The 21461-nt window shown below is 39.9% G+C and overlaps 1 protein-coding gene across 3 annotated transcripts in view; it reads right to left on the reverse strand.

Moving 5' to 3' along the window:
- Positions 1-19250, reverse strand: part of LOC111153307 (F-box protein 22) — a 37014-nt gene extending 17764 nt beyond the window's left edge. The window contains exons 1-5 of one of the 3 annotated variants that reach the window (XM_022512247.1): positions 19061-19250; positions 18546-18684; positions 13788-13875; positions 12805-12900; positions 8433-8597 (exon numbers count right to left, since the gene is read on the reverse strand). In XM_022512247.1, the coding sequence (XP_022367955.1) occupies positions 8433-8597; positions 12805-12900; positions 13788-13875; positions 18546-18684; positions 19061-19215 (643 nt within the window). In that variant the 5' untranslated portion in view covers positions 19216-19250. Of the gene's footprint in view, positions 1-8432; positions 8598-12804; positions 12901-13787; positions 13879-18545; positions 18685-19060 lie in introns of all 3 variants that reach the window. The other 2 variants (XM_022512245.1, XM_022512248.1) reach the window with 2 other exon arrangements.
- Between the last annotated feature and the right edge of the window lie 2211 nt (positions 19251-21461).

A 21461-nucleotide genomic window follows, 5' to 3' on the forward strand; every position in this document is an offset into this window, starting at 1 on the left:
CACACATACACATGCACTCACACAGATTGTGTACACCCAGGGACCTACATATTTTCGGATCACAATGCTTTGAAAGTGGAGCTCAGTCATAAGAGGAATGTTGGAAATAACTCTAATACATGGAGGCCAAAGAGCATCCTACTAAAGAATGAATGGGTCAACCAGGCAATTAAAGGAGAATTTTTAAAATTCATGGAAACAAATGAAAATGAAAACACAACTCTTCAAAGCCTTTGGGATGCAGTAAAAGGCTTTGAAGAGTTGTGTTTTCATATCATTGAGAAAGACTTGTTAGTGCTATATACTTCCCCCTTTGGACATAGCATTAACAAGCCTTTCTGAAGAAACATGAAAGGTCTCAAATACATAACCTAACCCTACACTTAACGGAGGTGGAGAAAGAACAGCAAATAAAGTCTAAACCAACTAGAAGAAGAGAAATAATAAAGATCAGAGCAGAAGTCAATGAAATAGAAACCAAAACAACAGTGGAACAGATCAATGAAACTAGGAGCTGGTTCATTGAAGGAATTAATAAGATTGGTAAACCCCTGACCAGACTTATCAAAAAGAAAAGAGAAAGGACCTAAATATATGAAATAGAGAGATCACAACCAACACCAAAGAAATACAGACCATTATAAGAACCTGTTATGAGCAACTATACACCAACAAATTAGGCAATCTGGAAGAAATGGAAGCATTCCTAGAGACTATAAAGTACCAAAACTGAACTAGGAAGAAATAAAAAACCTGAACAGACCCATAACCAGCAAGGAAATTGAAGCAGTAGTCAAAAATCTCAAAACAAACAAGAGCCCAGGGCCAGATGGTTTCCCAGGGGATTTCTACCAACCATTTAAACCATTTTAACAGTTACATTGTGTAACTGTTTGAAAAAATAGAAACGGAACGAAAGCCTCCAAACTCTATGAGGCTGGTATTACCCTGATCCCAAAACCAAAGACCCTACCAAAAAGGAGAATTACAAACCAATATCCCTGATGAACATGGATGCCAAAATTCTCACCAAGATACTAGCCAACAGGATCCAACAGTACATTAAAAGGATTATTTGCCATGACCAAGTGGGATTTATTCCTGGACTGCAAGGGTGGTTCAACATTCACAAATCAATCAGTGTGATACACCACATTAATAAAAGAAAGAACAAGAACCATATGATCCTCTCAACTGATGCAGAAAAAGCAAATGCAGAACCGATGCTTTTGACAAAGTATAGCATCCTTCCTCGAGACAGAGTATAGCATTCCTTCTTGATTAAAACTCTTCACAGTGTAGAGATAGAGGGTACAAACCTCAATATCGTAAAAGCCATCTATGTAAAACCCACAGCAAATCATTTGCACCATGGGGAAAAACTGAGAGCTTTCCCCCTAAGGTCAGGAACATGGTAGGGATGTCCACCATTGTTAGAAGATACAGCTAACAATACCATGATCAAATCTTACATGGGGTACCTAAAATGTAAAAATGAGTGGAAGATCTTTTCTAATGTCAATGTCTACAAATAAAACTGAAACCTAGAAAACCACTGGGCCCCAGGGGCACTCTTACAGGTTGAGTTGTGCCCAGGAGAGTGTCAGAAGGAAGTGTTCGTAAAAGAGAAAGAATCACAGGTGTGAGGCAGTGTATGATGTACTAGCTACCCACCTCAAGCATTCTCCAGGAAGGAAAAAAAGCCCTGGCTCTTAAGCTCAAGCTTATGGAAAAGCAATCAGCAGTCCCTAGGCTGCCTTCTCCAGCTCTTCTGACTGTAGAAGGATGGGGGTCATAAGCTGCCAGGTACTGATTTCATACACAGAGCCACTTTACTGAACAACTTGAAGCCTTTAGGAAAGAAATGCAGACCACCTTAAGGTAGGAGTCTCCTCCCTTTATTACAATATGCTCTGCTGGGTTCAAAGGTGCCCAGGGGGAGACAGAGGAGATGTGAAGCAGCCACAGTTATAGACATTCCATCCTCCCTTCAAACTAAGCAGCTCTGCTCTGCTCTATTTGCTTTATTTTTATGTTGATACCCCATGTAAGATTTTATTTGAAAATGAACTGTTTCAAAGAAAAGGAAATGAACTGTTTCAAAGGAAAGATGCTGAACAACTTCCCCATTGAGAAGTATAAATAAAGTTTTCAACATAAGAACAGGAGAGGACATCACGGTATTATTAGCTAGGATTCAACAGGGAGTTACTTAGAGGAAAGCTATCAGCAGGAAGGAGGAGGGAAGGGACAAAAACACAGAAGATTTAAAAAAAAAAAAAAAAAAAGCAAGCAAAATTATGTGTTCTGTTCTGCCGTCAGTTCTCATCAAGGAGACACCGGGTCGGGGGTTGACCTTCAGTAAGCCAGTCTGAGCTGAGGCTGAGGACCTGTGCGGGAGCCCCCAATTTGTCCTGAAGTTAACTTTAGCTCATTGTAATTTTAAGATCTCCTCCTATGGGCAGAGACATGGAGGCCACGCCCCTCATTCTCAAAACCCAACATTTTAATCAGTGACCACATCCCATTGATTCACCTCAAAACTCTGTCCTGAATCCATCTGTGTCTGAAGACATCCACCTGCCATCAACTCTTGCCTTAACTACTACAACAGCTTCCTGTTTTTCCTACATCTGCTCTCATAATCCTCCAAATTGATGGCCAGATGGCAGCCAGAGGGGTATTATAAAAAGACCTATCTGATTCTGTCACTCTTTTGTTTAGAATCGTGGCTTCCCACTGCCCTTAAGTATATAAAATCCTTACTATGTTTTATGGGCATGACATGGCCCCTCTTTGCCTCTACAGCTTCACCTCACATCACACTCTCCCACTCCTTGCTATCCCCACTTCTCCAGACACACTAGATTTCTTTGTTTCACAAATGAGCATATGAATCCACAGCATTTCAATCCTGAAGGTACATTACCAGGCCCTTTCTATTTCCTGTCCTTGATCTTAGGCTACATTGCTCTATTTTTGTCAGTAACCTAGAAAGAAGGTAAAGACCACCTATAATACTCCTACCCATCTGAGGGACTCCTCCCTTCTCTAGTTCACTTCTTAGGGCCCTGTGCAAATGTCACTTTCCCAACACCCCACACTAGATTTTTAAGTTCTGTGGTTATATGTTTTCTAGCACCTCTGTGCTTCTACTTGGTATACATTTCACATCTGTGGTACTTCATTCAAAATCGGTCTGTTCTGCCAAACTGGAAGCTCCAGAAGGCAGGAACTTAATGTATTTCTAGAATCCCATACATACAATGACCAGCATATGGCATGCATGCCAACAGTTCCTAAATGAACAAACAATGACTTTTTCTGATGCTCTGGTGAGGTGTTTCTGCCCTTCTCAAGAATTAAGTGCTGGCCCATCCATATTTTTTTTTTCAATCCACAGACTTTTTTTTTTTTTTTTTTTAATTTTATTTATTTGAGACAGAGAGAGAAAGAGAACATGAGTGAGGGGAAAGGGAGAAGCAGATAGTGGGAGCCCCACAAAGGGTGACCCCAGGACTCTGGGATCATGACATGAGCCAAAGGCAGATGTTTAACTGACTGAGCCACCCAGCTGCCCCCACCACCCGAGACAATTTTTAACACAGTCCTTAGAACACACAGACCTTAGAACAACCTATGCCTCATTTTAAAAAATGTGCCACTTTTGGTAAGTTCAAAAAGAATACAGAACCTATGTATATGATATCATATATACTATGATCCTGGGTCAGACTATGACATCCCCTATACACAAGGTCTAAAAGAACTAGAATTCTCAAATGCAAGGTCCCTGTCTTCAGAGGTACTGCCAACTTCATGGGTGAACTGAGCCATTTCATTGCTTACTGTGGGCCTTCACAGATCTTCTAATCACTGTGGTCAAACACTATAAGGCAGAGAAAGACAAACTACAGCCCATGCACCAAATCTGTCCCCCCACTGCATTTTTGTAAACTTTACTTTTACTGGAATCCAACCGTTTATTTATGTATTGTCTATAGCTGCCTTTGTATTCCAATGACAGAGCCGACAGATGCAAATAAGACTGTAAGCCTAGCAAAACCTAATTTACTATCTGGCCCTTTACAGAAAAAGTCTGCTAACCCCTGTGAGATCCTACCATGAACAAGGTGCTTTCTGATATTACAGAACACAGAAGAGCTGTCCTAAGTATTTGGTGCAGGAATGCAGGCCAGGACTCTGTGGATGGAGAAGGCACATCCCAGGCGTAGCCTCCAACCACTACTCCCTGCCCACCTCAGATTCCTCCATCTTCTTGAGCACATAAAAGATAATGACCCGGGGCGCCTGGGTGGCTCAGTGGGTTAAGGCCTCTGCCATCGGCTCAGGGCATGATCCCAGGGTCCTGGGATCGAGCCCCACATCAGGCTCTCTGCTTGGCGGGGAGCCTGCTTCCTCCTCTCTCTCTGCCTGCTTCTCTGCCTTCTCTGTCAAATAAATAAATAAATAAAATCTTTAAAAAAAAAACAAAAAGATAATGACCCAAATTCAGAATACAGGAAATCTGGATGTCCAATAGTATATGAAAAAATAAAGATTATCACCCCAGTCGAAGCAAAGCTTCAATTTCCGGAATACCATCAACAGGATGAAAAGGATGCTTTGGAATACACCAAAATTGTTGACACAAACAGTTCTGGAAAGGATGCCAATAAGAATACTTCACAGTACAGAATAAACACGTGGCTGCTTTTCCCTTCAGTTTTGTGATTCCTATACTTTGCGCTATAATGCAAACAAGGTCTCAGAAATCTGTTAACTATTTTATCACAAAATGGATGGCTTATTTCACTCAAGATTTTGGCTCTTTCTTGTAAAATGACAAAACTAGGCCTCTAGCTTCGAGCAGTGCTTTGATCAGGACCTTCATTACCATGCCCAAGGTAGTGTGGGACAGAGGAGAGAATATGTGCTCAGGAGGTACCATCCTCACTTCTGAACAAAAAAGACACAGGTCGGGCAATACAACCTTCAGTAAGAGCACTAAATTAAAGGCCAAACAAGCCTGTCTAATGGAGTCCGATTTTTCCCAATCCTGCTCCTTCTGCCTCAGTGTTCTTGATTTCTGTTCTCTGTACCATCAGCACCCTGCTCTCTGAAGTACAAAACTCAAAGTTATCAGTGAGTCACCCAGTCTCCCTTCTCTCACATACCTAATCATCTGCTAATTTTCTCCAATCAATTTCCTACTCTTCATGCTCTGGTATTATTTCTTGCCTAGACTCTTGCAGGGGGCTCCTAACTAGTCTCCCTGCCTGCAGTATCTCCCCAATCTGGAGGGTCACATTTGCTACCAGACCATTCCTGCTTAAATGTTGCCATTTACTAAATACACTCCCTAGCCTGGCCTCACTGTGCCCCACACTTTGTTTACAAAAGTGAAATGTTTACTATCCCCCTTATGTGCTCTCATTACCTGGCTCTATGCCTAGGTTTCTGCTCATCATTTAGCCTAGCCTGTTACCACTCTTATCTTTCATGTTTCATCATCCTTCAAAGCCTTAAATGCTACTTGCCCCACTAAGCCTCCTCATTCTCCTGCCCACTGGCAATCCTTACAGCAATCTATCCAGACCTCTTTTGTAGATAGGCCCACCTAACTTTCTCACTTGGGTTATAATTACATATCTATCTGTCACACCCTTCCTGGAATACCACTGAGACAGAATCTGCATCCAATTAATTTTTCTAACCCTATGGACCTATCAATAAGCTGAGTGAAATTAACATACATTTCTCCATCATGAACCCAATGAACATACCCATCCTCTTGTCAGCATCAAACTGTATCTCTTCTTCCTTCCTAGTTCTAAATTTGCTGCTGGAATATTTCCCAAAATCTATAATAAGCAGTCTTGGATACTCTTTGCAACCACCCTACCGGGATATATATAAATGGCTCCCTCAAACCAACAACTCTAACCTCAACTCCCTCTTGAGTTTCAGACCCACAAATTTCTAACCACCAATCTAAGAGATCTGGTTTGCTGAGCACTGTTAACTTGACCCAGCCTCCCAAAAAAAAAGTCTCATTATAATATGACAAAGTCGGGGTGCCTGGGTGACTCAGTGGGTTAAAGCCTCTGCTTTCGGCTCAGGTCATGATCCCAGGGTCCTGGGATCGAGCCCCGCATCAGGCTCTCTGCTCAGTGGGGAGCCTGCTTCCTCCTCTCTCTCTGCCTGCTTCTCTGCCTACTTGTGATCTCTGTCTGTCAAATAAATAAATAAAATCTTTAAAAAAAAAAAAAAAATGACAAAGTCTCTCTGGTTTGGCTATATAGTCACATTTCCTCCTAAAATTCTTTCTGCCTTTGTAGTTAATGTTAGGTCAATTTAAAAGGCACAATCTGAAGTTTTCCTTAGAGAATATTTGGCATCCTTGATTTCGAGTCACTTTAACAACACAGGTTAACTCTGTTCTTCTGTTTATGTACCATGCAGTAGTCTAAGAGCCTTTGCTCTCTCAAGAGTTTATTTTCTTCACCGACAACACCCTGTGACAATTTCTAACTGGCAAAGCCACCATGGGGATTAGAAATAGCATGGAACTCAGGACCCAGCTTATGATGTCTCAGTATTAATTATCATTGTCCCCATTAGCCAAGACATGTGCATGTTCCTCTGAGATGATGCTTCTGAATGGGATGGTAAGAATACCCGAGACCTTTGTGGCCCTTTCACTGAATGTCCTTTTCCTGACCCCTGCCCAGTCTATTCTTCCACATACCACAAGGCCACACTGCAGATGGATCACTGTAACCCACTACAAAGCCTCCCTAAGGTACAGAGGCCAACGTTAGCCTACCATCTACAGAGCAAGGTATTTTGCTAAGTGCTTTACATAAGTCATTTCATCTAATCCTTACAACTCTGTAAATTAGTTAATTCCACTTTATAGATGGGAAACAGAGCCTGAGGAAAGTTAAGAAACTTGTCTTAAACTAGAAAGTTCGTAAGTAGCAGAACTAGGGTAGCTACAAGACTGCGTTCTTACCAGCTAGAGTACCCTACCTTACCCCAGACTAGTGGCTGAAACTTCCCATGCTTTACCTATACCTGTACCTGACAACTCTCTTCCATGTTATTGAGGCCTGCTGCTGCCAGCTGCTCATCTTTGCAGCCAATGACTCCTCCTTCTGTGCTTTTCCTCCCATCCCACTAACCACTTTAAGTCTTTCTTTTGCATTGTAAAGGACAGTTATATAAGTCAGTGTCAGTGTGTAGACTCCTTTTTTTTTCTTATCAGTACACCAATCACAAATTTTCTCTTCACTGCTATATAATTTTTTACTCCTGCGGGATTCAGTGCCATTTCAAATAATGGAGACTTATCTCTACAGGCTGGCTGACTGATGTATAAACAGGTCACCACTGAATATTTTTTATGCCAACAGACTTTTTTTTTATAAAATGAGTTAATGCCAATCAATTCATTTGCAGATGTAGATAAGAAGCCTTAACACTGTTCTGCTTGAGTAACTGCTTTGTTGCTACTATATTAAATTGTGATTTCTTATCAGATCCTGGAAATTAAGGTGACCCTTCACCTCTTCAAAATTGCCTCTCATGACCTGTCTACTCAGGCCAAGCTTCCCCTGACATTTCCTAGTAAACTCTTGTTTGACAGACTCTGCCTTAACTTACAGCTTTTCAAAAACATCAGGTTCACTATACCTTATCCCATCTTTCTAATTTCTTTTTTTTTTTTTTAAAGATTTTATTTATTTATTTGACAGACAGATCACAAGTAGGCAGAGAGGCAGGCAGAGAGAGAGGAGGAAGCAGGCTCCCCGCTGAGCAGAGAGCTCGATGCGGGGCTCGATCCCAGGACCCTGAGATCATGACCTGAGCCAAAGGCAGAGGCTTTAACCCACTGAGCCACCCAGGTGCCCCCCATCTTTCTAATTTCTAATTTGATCTAATTTCTAATATCTTTTATGTTAACTTTATCTTTTAAAAATTTTTTCACAATGCTTTTCATTACTGTAAAACAATGCTTTGAAAAACTTTTCAGAAAACAAAAGTAGGGCAAATGATTAAATATTCAAAGAGAAAGAAGTGCTTCAAAATTCAGAATTAAATACAAACACATTTATTATCAAAAGTATTTTTGAAGAATTTTTCATCTCTGGTTCTTTCAGGCTTTAACATAAGTAAAATAATTTTAAAAGGAAATTAAAAATTCTTTATAAAATTAAAAAGTAAAAAAAAAATTGTTCAGCCCATCAAAAATAGGTAAATAAATAAATAAGCAAATCAATTTTACCAAGAGTGTACTGCAGTAGCCTTTGCTTATCACTAGTGTGAATTATCCACATCTCTAGTAACCTGTATACTTAATTTAGACTCTCTCAAAGGAACAAACAATCAACAATTTGGGCAATTAACGGTAAATTACAGTGACTTACCTACTTCAGTGAGTTGATGTCTTTCTAGTGTTAAATTCTTTGGGTCCTTAATAAAATGAAAGGGTTGTATTTTAATTCCTTCAATTTGAGGGAATAATAGGGCAAAACCAGACTCTCCAATTTCTATTTCCTGAGGTCGATTGTTAGCTGATCCCATTGGAGTCACTAGGGAAAAGTTAAACAGTTTCATGAACAGATTTATTTATTTATTTATAAAAAGATTTTATTTATTTATTTGACAGAGAGACAGGCAGTGAGGCAGGCAGAGAGAAAGGGGGGAAGCAGGCTCCCTACTGAGCAGGGAGCCCGATGCGGGGCTTGATCCCAGGACCCTGAGATCATGATCTGAGCCAAAGGCAGACACTTAACCAACTAAGCCACCCAGGCACCCCTCAAGAAAAGATTTAATAAAAAGTGAAGTTTCATTTGGTAACACTTCATTTGATATGTATCTAACCTCATCTAGAAAACTACAGTGTGGGTAACCAAGATAATCAACAAGTTAAAAGTTGAGTATAAGTTTCTCAGCTTTCAAATTTTAGGGATAATGTCATAATGTCTGCAATCTACTTTCAAATGGTTCAGAAAGAAATTTTTTACAAACAGAAAAAAAGCAACTGTTGCAAAGTTTTTTTAAACTGGTGAATCTAGAAAAGGAAAATGGATGTTTACTATTCTATTATTCTTCAATTTTGAAGATTTGTTGAAGTTTTTCTAAATAAGAAGTTGGGAGGTAAAAAAATACATCAGGGCAATTCTACTTTTAAAAAGTTATCCTAAAAATACTGATAATTGTATAAAGTATACATATATATATATAAAACACACATACATACACACACGTACATATACACACAGATATATATGCACACATACACACAAAGTACTTTTATTACAGAATTTTTAAAAAAAGGAGAAATGGACAGGCTGATTCTAAAATATATGTGGACATGCAAAGAACCTAGATAGCCAAAACAATTTTTAAAAAGAACATCAAAACCTACACTAATCAATTTTTTAAAAAGAGTATCAGGACCTACAGAAATATGGCACTGGCTTAAGGATAGACAAATATGGGGCGCCTGGGTGGCTCAGTGGGTTAAGCCGCTGCCTTCAGCTCAGGTCATGATCCCAGGTCCTGGGTTCAAGCCCCACATCGGGCTTTCTGCTCAGCGGGGAGCCTGCTTCCTCCTCTCTCTCTGCCTGCCTCTCTGCCTACTTGTGATTTCTCTCTGTCAAATAAATAAATAAAATCTTAAAAAAAAAAAAAAAAAGGATAGACAAATATATCAATGCAACAGAATTAAATCCACAAACAGATCTAAAACATGCAGTCAATTATTTTTGACAAAGGTGCCAAGGCAATTAGAGGAAAGAAAAATCTTCAACGAAGGTTGATGAAATAATTGGATAAACATATGAAAAATATCAACAACAACAAAAAACCTTGAACCCTACCTTATGCCATATACAAAGATTAATTCAAGTTAGGTCACAGAACTAATATAAGAACTAAAACTACACAGTTTATAGAGAAAGACATCAAAGAATATCTTTGTCACTCTGAAATAGGCAAAGACATAAAACACCAGAAAAGAAAAAACATAAATAAACTGGATTTCACCAAAATAAATGTTCACTGGTCATGAAAGACGCTGTTGAGAGAATGAAAGTGAGAAACAGATTGGGAGAAAATATTTACAACACCTATACTTGTAAAGGTCTTGAATTAGAACATATAAACAACTCAAAAATAAAAACAACCCAATTAAAAAAAAATTCACTGAAAGACTTGGATACTTCACAGAAACAGATATACAAATAGCCAAAAACATCTGAAAAGGTGCTCAACATAATTAAAATCATTGGAGGAATTCAAATTAAAACCACCAAAAGAAGCCTCCTCATACCCACTACAATGGCTACAATGAAAAGACTCATTTGAAGACACTAAGTGTTAGTGAAGATATGCAGCCGTGAGCTTCTGAAACCCTCATTCATCCCTGGTGAGTATAAAATGGAACAACTCTGGAAAACAGTTTGGCAGTTTCTTATAAAATCCAGCAATTCCACCTCTTCCAAGAAGAACAAAACCAGGTCCACAAGAAGACTTACATAAGAATGTTCAAAACATGGGGTCCCTGGGTGGCTCAGTCTGTTACCCAGTTGACTCTTGATTTCAGGGTCCTGGGACAAGCCCCATGGGCTCCCTGTTCAGCGGGGAGTCTGCTTGTCCCTCTGTCCCTCCCCCTGGCTCATGCTCACACTCACTCTCAAATAAAATCTTAAAAACAAAAAAAAAATGTTCACAACAGCATCATTTCTGATAGCCAGGAATGTGAAACAATCCAAATCTCCATCAAAGAGTGGAAAAATAGTCTATTTATGTAACAGAATAATACTCAATAAATTCTTAAAAGAATTACTGATACACAGAGTAACATAATCCCAAAAATATGTTGTTAAAAATATTTATTCCGATTAAAAAAGCCAAGACATAAAAAGAGTATATACTGAATGGTTCCATTTATATGACATTCAACAAAAGGCAAACTAATCTATGGTCGCAGAAATCAGAACTGGGATTTCCTTTGCAGGCAGAGATCAACAGGAAAAGGACATGAACGAAATTCCTGAGGTAATGGAAATATTCTCTATCTTGACTGGGGTGTAGTATAGAGTATGCATTTGTCAAAACTCATTAAATTGTGCACGTCACTAGAGGTAAAGATCACCTTAAAAGGATAATGACCTCTGCACATATAAGAATGAACACTTTTTCTCAGACCTTAAGTGTTTTGAACCTAAAGAAGGAAGATGGGCCAGCAGCCAATAGCTGTTTTAGAAACAATCACTAAACTGTGGCCTAAGAAAAAGGAATCCAACCATCTTGGTCGAAGCGTTGTTGGGACATGCAAGGAACTGGCTCAAAGAAAGCACCTGGCTTCAGGGGAACCAAAACCAGTAAGTGTGTCCAAGAAAACACCAGCGGGAACGGGAATGGCATCTAATCCTGACAACAAGATCATAAGGAAACTCGAAACAGCCAAAGTTAGAACTCCTTCAGGGTAAGGCAAGCACAAAAGGAAGGCTTAAGGTAGACCTCCCACCCTCACAATGGGGTCCTCCCCAAGTCCACCCTCCCTCTCCTGCCTCCAACCCCCAGCTGAAATTTTAGAAAAGAAAAATGTGATTATGCTTTGAAAAAGCAAAAGTGGGTGAGGTGGAGAGGCCTAAGAAAATGATGAAGCTACTTTTCTATATAAGCATTTGCTAACAACTAGTAATGGCAAAACCTAGATCACTTGTTTAAGGAAAATTCAAAAACTAAAAAAAACATGGTTACTGTTACCATTTTTTAATCCAATGAGAAACAAAATGTGTAGTGATAGGCAGATGTAATAGTATGGGGGGGAGCTGATAAAGGGAAAGATTAAATAGTCCCTATCAACATGTATTTACCCTTATTCATTTGTAAACACTTGAAATCCTTTGTACTTCACCATATAAGAGACTCAAATTCAGATTAAAAGTCTCTCAGTGAAGATTAAAAATGCCAAGTATGGAGTACTACTGAGTGGAATAAAGAAAATCCTAATAGCTAACATTTACTCAATGATTTCTGCACATCTCTACTCTACTTTTCATGTGTTAATTCATCTTCATAACTTTCCAAAGATGGATTATCAATCATCTCCATTTCATGTATGGGGACACTGAAGTCCTCTGAAGTTAGGTAAGTCGCCCAAAGTCATACAGAGAGATACTAAGTACAGCTGGGATTCTAATCCTGGCACCTGAACCACTGTACCATGACTGCCTCAACAGAGTATCTCTCCCCCATGAGCTATAGAAAAGAATCAACAATAATAAAAACCAGTACAAATTCACCAGCAGCATACTGGGGAAGAAGTATAATTTCACACTATAGACTTCAAACCACGGTCTCCAAGAAGAGAAACAGAAGTTTCCTAGGAAGGTCTACTGTAGCTCCTGATCCCAGCTGTAACTCACCCTTGCCCACCAGAAATGAGGATGCTAGTTGAACTGATCAAAGTGAGAATGCTCACTTAATGCTTTCTAATTTGGAGAAAAGAGGATTTTAGCTTTCCCCTCTTATGAATGGCTCCCCAGAAAGATATGCATCACATTCAGTTTATTTAGATAGTCCTGAGACTGGGATTACTAACCACAATAACCTAAAGAACACTAATAGAAGTCAAATAGAATACCATGGAAAATACGACTAACTTTATGGCATTTTGGATGGCCAAAAATAAAAATGTGCTTTTAAGCTACAAGTAATTCACCAATCTATAGTACTCCACATTAATGCAAGGCAGGAAATCATCAAATTGGTATTTTCTCTCACCTACAATTCCTGGGGTCACAATCCCAAGGACTTGGCACTGTTTTGGGAATAGCTTCTCAAGGGCAAACGCTGCTTCCATAGTAGTTCTTTTCCTTGCTGTAATAATATAGTAGCAAAATTATTAAATGTTATTAATTTTAGGTCAAATCTGATTGTATGGGGGAAAAAAGCAAACACTGAACAAAATTTAAGTCATTTATATCAGAATGCTTTATAAGAAAGTCAGTGCGACACCTGGGTGGCTCAGTCAGTTACACATCCGACTCCTGATATCAGTTCAGGTCTGGATCTCAGGGTCGTGAGTTCAAGCCCCATGTGGAGCATACTTAAGAAAAAAAAAAGCTCAAAAACTTTGATGAAAGCAAATATTTTCCCATTTGGGGCCTATTTTTTAGTTTAAATTCCAAATCTGACCCTTAGCACCACTAATTTGCCTTTCTTGCTTGGTTTATATACTGTTTTTGTCCTCCTGTTATTAAATTTAGCAACAGCAGCAAAATTTTAACTTGTTGTTGTACTCTTTTTAGCTGATATTAGAGAGCATGACTTTTTCACTGCATAAACAAGTCACCTGGATTCAAATTAGACAGTGATAACCCAGGTCTAGCTCTGGGCCTCAGTGTGCCCAGCCTGGTACACTTGGTCTACTTCTTCTCTTAGCAGCGTCAAAAAGAAGGCACAGTATAACTTTGGTGTCCCTAAATGGGTCCCTATCACACAATAAAAGGCTTCAAAAGCCAAAATATACATCCTGTTTTAATAATAAAAAGTGCCTGGAAGATTAAAGTATTTCAAAATGAGAAACGTATCTTTCTTTGAAGCAGAAAAGGTCCCTCAAGTTTCAAAAACAATATATTCATGCATGCTATAGGGAGAAGGGCCAGAGCCTCAGAAAGTCAGTAACTCTCAGGACTAAGACAATATTTAACTCCAGAGGTACATAAGGAACAAAAAATCCCCAAACCTTTTCTTCTGAGATTTACCTCTCTTGTGGCCACGACACTCTTCCAGACTAATGAAAGTTTCTGAATCAGCCATGTAAAGAACTGTCTGTGGTAAGATGTGAACATTCTGCTAAGAAAAACAAAAACAAAAACGGAATTAGATCACACAAATACGTGAGTGCTCTCACGGTCCCTTAAAGTTTAGCCCTGGTCCAAACTCTTGTTGGCATACCCCCGCCTTAGCTCAATATTAGCATTCTGAGTCCAACAACTTCCCATTCATTTTTCATTCATGCTTCTACCTTTTCAGGTCATTCATTTGAGCTTCTATTTTTTCTTCTTCAAATCCAACTCATTCCAGCCTCATTCATTTTCACAGCTTAAACTCTTAGACAAAAACATTAAATGCCAGCAAAAGATGCAAAAACATTAAATGCCAGCAAAACGTGCTACTTGCTTTATTTGAATAGGCATCACAATCACAGGAAAACCTCAGCAACAAAGGGAAGGCATACAAACTGTACCATTCCACTTTTCACTGCCTACCAAATGAAACAGCCCAGGCCTTCGTTTCCACCTTACCATCTAGTTCCCTCCAGGGACCTTTTTGCTTACTATAACCCAGACACACACTACTGTACAGATTCTCCTACAGCTCTCCCTGTTTCGTACTTAAGATTATTTCCCCCAAGAGACCACTTAAAATGCCACCTCCCCTACAAAACCTTTTCTTAGACTCCTTCAGTACCCTGAATCTCATATGTGACATAATTTACATCTGTCATTCGTACTTGTACCTTACCTACACTTACGAGCTGGGCTTATTCAGACTCCTGTTTTCACTAAATGTCACATTACAGACAAGTGGCAAAGTGGCTGAATTAAACAAAAGGATGAACATATTTTTTTTCCTAAGCTGGTTATTTTCAAAGATTTTTATTGTCAAAATGGAATGAAGTACTCATATATAGCAAAGCCTCAATGTGATTAAATGGGGAAAAAAAGTTAATCCACTGTAATCTGGAGGAATGCCAAGATGTTTCAGAGCAGATTCCATATAGACAAACTCAAAAAAGATACTAAGACAGAATGATGACCCTGTGGTGGCTCCATACCTGATAATCTATGGATCTAGTTCCCAGGGCTCACACCCAGAATTTTTGAAGATATATAATTTGGTTACCAATTATTTAAAATTCCACATAATATTTACAGAAAATGTGGACTTCCAGATTCTTTTGAAAAACTACAGACATTTTAACACTTCGACTGCATTCCTCTTAATGGGGGCTAAATGCAGGCAAGCACTCCCTGATATGCCACGGCTTTACTGCTCTGTATGATGTTACCCTAAACCAACTTAGTCATCTGCCTAACCTTGGAGTCATTTGAGTTTGTGATATCTGGTATAAGGAGTAACGAGATAGGAAGTCTAATCCTGAGGTTTTATGATTCTGTCTTTTCCAGTACCCAATGAAAAGCAATTACACAGTCTTCCTAATTCTCATCAGAAGTACTGACAATGACAATCCTCAACAGGAAATGTTCTTAAAGCACAATGAGAGACAACTATAACCTCATTCCACCATTCAAATGGCAAGACATTTTATAAAATTTTTAGTGGACTTTAAAACCTTTCTAATAAAAAACCAACTTTCTTTATGGCTATAATAGTATCATGTCCACTAGGTAATGTGGCAAACACAAAAAAACCAGTATGATTTGGACAAGGTTTCCATGTTTCACATTAGCATTTACTACAATGAATAAACTTCTTTAAGGGCATTACCATATGAATTTTAATAATAACAATGATAACAGATAATTATTTCACTTACTGAAAATAATATCTCTGGTACTGCAGGTAATATATTAGATGCATCACCTTTATATTATTTAATCCTTAGAACAACTCTTTAAGGGTATGAAAAAATTCTTATTGTCTTTTCATGTTATGGAGATAGAACATGAAGCTCAGAGGGATTAGGTAACTTTTTCAGAGACTGGCAGCTAATATGCACTAAAGATGAGTTCATATTTAAATCTGTCTGGCTAAGGGCGCCTGGGTGGCTCAGTGGGTTAAAGCCTCTGCCTTTGGCTCGGGTCATGATCCCAGGACCCTGGGATCGAGCCCCACATCGGGCTCTCCGCTCAGTGGGGAGCCTGTTTCCCCCTCTCTCTCTCTGCCTGCCTCTCTGCCTACTTGTGATCTCTGTCTGTCAAATAAATAAAAATAAAATCTTTAAAAAAAAAAAAATCTGTCTAGCTAGAACAGCCATTATAGTGTCTAAACTTTTTTTAAAAATTATTTATTTATTTATTAAAACCCCGCTGAGCAGAGAGCCCGGATCCCAGGACCCTGAGATCATGACCCAAGCTAAAGGCAGAGGCTTTAACCCACTGAGCCACCCAGGCACCCCTATTGTATAAACTTTTAAAACTATATAAAAATATAAAATATAAAATATAAAAATAATACTTGCTGTGGTAAAAATTTAAAGGAAAAAAAAAAACACAAAAAATTTTAAAACATTAAAAAAAAAAGTCATACAATTCTACCCTGAGAGGAAACTTTTGCTAACATTTTAGCTTCCTTTCAATTCTTTGTTTTCAATAACTGAGATTATATTAAATATAATTTCATAATCTGCCTTCTTCACTTATGACATGAACATTTGTCACTAATATATCTTGCAGTTCATCATTCAGTGACTTTATTTCTAAACAGTAGGTTATTTTCAATTTCCCTTATAATAAATGATGCTGCAAAGAACATCTTTATGGAAGTCCATCTGCATTTTGAATTTCTCCAAATGACAACTCCTAAAACTAGACTGGGCAGGATTTGAGCCAAAATGCAAAGGAAGTTTTCTGCGAGACTACCTTTGGATACTGGCTACTCTGGGTCTGAGTCCTAGAGCCCAAAAAGAATAAGGAGAAAATCCACACGAGGAAGGTAGAAGCAGAAGACTGGTCACTTATGGGGCATTTGTCTAATATCTAAACATATTAAGAATGATGAGAGCCAGGTTTCTCACTGTATAAATACAACCTAAGAGAAAACTGGAAAGAATCCTGTGTTGGACTGGAATTAGATGTACTTGTACAAACTCATGAATTTCCATATATATAAGAATAGAGTTGTAAAGGTGTATGTATGTAATGGTGTGCGCACACACACACACATATATATATTCCTTGGCTCTGTTCCACCAGGCTCTGGAGCAGCAAACCCTTCAACAGTAGCAAACTGTCCAGATCTTGGCTTTTAAATACCGTGAAATACCATTCTCCACTAAAAGGAAGCAGAGCTTTTTAAAGAAATGGCTGATTCCAGGATTAAAGCAAACAAAAGATAAAATGAGCTAAGAACATCTTGCACCAGAAAGCAAGGAGGTGCCCAAAAGTGATGGGCTCATCTCTAAAAGACCCTGAAGCCAGCTGACGGGGCTCCTGACAGCCAAACTGGGGACAATTCGGATACCAAAATAAACACTGATAGTTAGAGATTATATTCCATTGACTAAAATAAGAGACTTAAAAATCTATACAGAAATAAACAAAAAGAATTGAAACGGGATAATTATGTAATTTCCAAGTATCTCCTCACAAAATACTTACTAATTACAGTGGAAAAGAGTAATTTTACAGGAGTGACATCTGGCATACAGCACCTTAATCAAATTATCAAAGGTACTAACACTAACACCAGTTAATGGGACAGAAATTAAAATTATATGCTACCTGATAGGATGAAACTAGAAGAGCACAGCATCACTTCTGTGATATTCCTGCCAAAAATACATAATCTGAACCCAAAAAACATGTTCTACAAAATAACCAGCCTGTAATTTACATACTTGTCAAAGTTGGGAAAGCAAAGGAAAACTTGAGAAATTGTTCCACAGGAAAAATTAAAGAAACAGGGGCACCTGCACTCAGCGTGAAGTCTGCTTGTCCCTCTCCCCTGGACTGCTCTCTCAAATAAATAAATAAAATCTTAAAAAAAAAAAAAACTTAAATGACAAAAACAACAAAAGATTCTAATTCGAATTATTTTGTTATGAGGAATATTACTGGGACAACTGGCAACGTCTGAAAGGATTCTGAGGAATGGATGGCAGAAATATATCAGTAAGAATTTCCTGACTCTGATGATTGCATTGTGAAGATGTAGAATATTCTTGTTTGTATGTAAGGCATACTCAAGTATAAGGAAGTGAAAGAACATCAAACTGATCATTTACTCTGGAACAGCTCTGTCCCACTGGCAAATGAGATACCACAGCCACACAGGCACCTGTGCTCAAGAAAGCTGCTCCTCTGATTCCACAGTTCAAGTTATTACCTCCCCAGGCTTTGCCCATCTTTTGAAATTGGGGGACCAGAGATACAATATCAAAGAGTACAGGACCAGCGGCTGAAATATTTAGGTTTAAGTATTGGTTCTTGCTTTTTAATGTGACGCTAAGCAAAAAGAAACCCAGCTTGCCTTCCCTGCCAAACAGTGACAATAATATCTGCTTCAAAGGAAGAAGGTAAAGAGAAGGTCCTCCACAGCGTTATTATAGTAGTAAAAATCTGTATACACAAAATGTCTAAGAACTGAAGAACGGTCAAACAAATCATGGCACATCCTTATGTGTTTATAAAATCTTTTCATGTCACGAGAAAATGTTCCGTAACTCAGAAAGAATAGGGTCACACACAAAATAGGGATTCAAACGAAAAAGACTGAGTGCGCAAAGCCTGACCCAACAACCCCGCAACGAACTGTGCACGATGCGGCTTACTTGCCTCAATCTCCTCCGCTACCACGCGGACCAAGCAATGCTCCTCCAGGTGGCCAGCATCCGCCAACCCCGCGGAGATCCAAGTCACACTCCGATGCGTCCGCAACACTCGACGAACACACTCCCTCCATAAGCGGCACACGCTGGGGGCACAAACGCACAAAGGTTGTGAAGGGACGTTCATTTCCCTCTCCAGCCGCTCACGGAAACTCCCGTTAGCCCAGCAGGAGAGAGACTCTTGCGGGATCAAAAATCCCAGAGCGGGTGGTGTTGGGGACGCAGATTCAGAGGGAAACCTGGGCCGGAGAAAACCTTAGGGCGCACCTCGCCCCTGCAGGAAGAGTCCCCGAGACAGGCACAGGGGTACGGCAGGCGTACCTCGCGGGTGGGGGCATCACTTCGGGGGAAGAAAAGGGAGCCATGGGACAACGTGGGTCCCGATGCTGTCTGCCCGCCCAGCCAGCCAGGGCAAGCCCGAAGCATGACCCGAACTAAGCATCCCGCCTCCTCTCTCCTCACCCGGCCACCCGCAGCAACGCCTTGGCGGGCAGGAAGGTGAGGACACGCTCCACCACCTCCGCTAGGTTACCCAACACAAAGGTACTCTGTGGGTCCGCGGAGGAGCCTTGGCGATCACCACCACCATGATCACCACAGCCACCCACCACCTCCATTCCTCACCAACCCGCCGAGCAAACACTACGGCGACTCGGAAGGCACCGCGAGGCCGGCTCAAGACCTCCCAGCCAGCACGCACTGAGCAGGCGCGCGTACGCCACTTCCGGCCGGTTGGGGGAGACCGAGAGGTGAGATCCACCCACGTGACTCCAGGCCCAGCGGTTTCCTGCGTAGGTCTTGCGGGGGGGGCGGGCTGGCGCTCTGACGTGGTGGGTTCGCGTCTGTGGGTCCTCCCGGTACTTTCCATGCTCCCCGCGGGCATAGATGATCCTCTCGGTACTTTCCACGCTTCCTGCGGGCACAGATCCTCCTTCTGTGCTCTCATTGTACTTGCAGCTCTGTATTCCTTGTCGGCACAGAGCTTTCTCTGATTCTTGAGTTCTAGGAGGAGACTGGGTACTATTTGTCCGTCTGTACAATTGTTGTTGTTCAATCTTTGAACGGGGAGTATCTGCTTTAAGAATAACTGGCTAAGTGTGTGGAGATGACCACCTATATTCAACACCTAGTGAATGTAGCCCTCACGCCTTGTGTGAGACGACATAAATACCACCTACCACTGCTGTGAAAACTTGCACCAAACTACACTAGTTCCTCATAGTAGCATCAGAGTCACAAGGGAATTATTAAGTTTACGCTTAAAAGTTTTTTGGAAAAAAAAAAAAAAAGTTACTTGACAGCGCGCACAAGCAGGGGGAGGGGCAGAGGGAGAAGCAGACTCCCCGCTGAGCAAGGAGCTGGGCTGGACTCCAGCTGGATCCTGGGACGCTGAGATCAGGAGCAAAACTGAAGGCAACTGGACAAATGACTGAGCCACCCAGACGCTCTTGGCCTAAAAAGGATTATTGAAATACAATTAACTGTTATATTGGTTTCAGGTTTATGATTTAAGAATTCTGTATGTTACTCAGTGGTCACCAAGATCAGTGTACTCTTTAATGTTCATCACCTATCTCCCTATGACCCACCTCACCTCTGGCAACCACCAGTTCTCTGTATTTGAGTCTTTTTAAAATTTGTTCCTTTTGCTTAAATTCCAACATGAGTAAAATCACATGGTCCTTGTCTTTCTGACTTATTTAGCATTATGGCCTCTAGGTCCAACCATATTGTTGCAAATGGCAAAAGATTTCTTGTTTTCTGGCAGAATAATATTCTATTGTATATAAATACCGCTTCTTTATCCATTCCTCTATCAATGGACTCTTGGGTTGCTTCCCTATTATGGCTATTGTGAATAAAGACTACAATAAACAAGGGTGCGTATCTTTTCAAATTAGTGTTTTCATTTTCTTTGTATAAAGAATATATAATACCCAGTAGTAGAATTACTAGATCAGATGGTAATTCTATTTTTAATTTTTTGAGGAACTTCCATACTGCTTTCCACAGTAGTTATACCAATGTACATACCCACCAATAGTGCACAATTGTTCCATTTTCTGCAACACACTTGTCATTTCTTGTGCTCGTAATTTGAGCCATTCTGACAGGAATAAAGTAATTATCTCACTGTGGTTTTATTTTGCATTTCCCTGATGGTTAACATTGAGCATCTTTTGTCTGTTGGGTTTTGGCACATTCTCAACTCCAGGCCTACTGAATCAGATTCTGGCATCAGGGCCCAACAGTCTGAGTTTAACTTTTCTGTGACTTATGCTTTCTTGTGATTTTGATACAAGCTCAGGTTGAGAACCAGATAGAAGGAATGTAAGTACAGCATACACTGCTGTATCCCTATTTAACATCTATTTCTCCTGCTGCTTCCTTACTAACAAAGCCCAGATTTGATCTCCATCTTTTTCTTTTTTAAAGACTTTCATTTATTTGACAGAGAGAGTGAGAACAAGCAAGCAGGGGGAGCAGGAGGCAGAGGGAGAGGGAGAAGCAGGCTCCCCGTTGAGCAAGAAGCCCGATGTGGCACTAGATCCCAGGAGGCAGGGATCATCACCTGAGCTGAAAGCTGTCACTTAATTGACTGAGCCACCCAGGTGCCCAGATCCCCAACTCTTGAAGGTAAACATTTAATTGATCTAAACTAGTGGATCTCAAACATTGTGGCCTCAAGACTCTTACAATAAATAAGACAACCCCAAAGAGCTTGTTTATGTGGGTTATGTCCATTAATATTTGCCATATTAAAAATTAAAACATTTTATATTAATTCACATAAAATAGTAAATCCAGATTAACAAAGATTGACAAAATAAAATTTTCGTGAAAAAATAACTATGCCCCCAAA

The sequence above is a fragment of the Enhydra lutris genome, unplaced genomic scaffold (genome assembly GCF_002288905.1).
Source record: "Enhydra lutris kenyoni isolate GAN:26980312 unplaced genomic scaffold, ASM228890v2 scaffoldscaffold31, whole genome shotgun sequence".
NCBI lineage: Eukaryota > Metazoa > Chordata > Mammalia > Carnivora > Mustelidae > Enhydra > Enhydra lutris.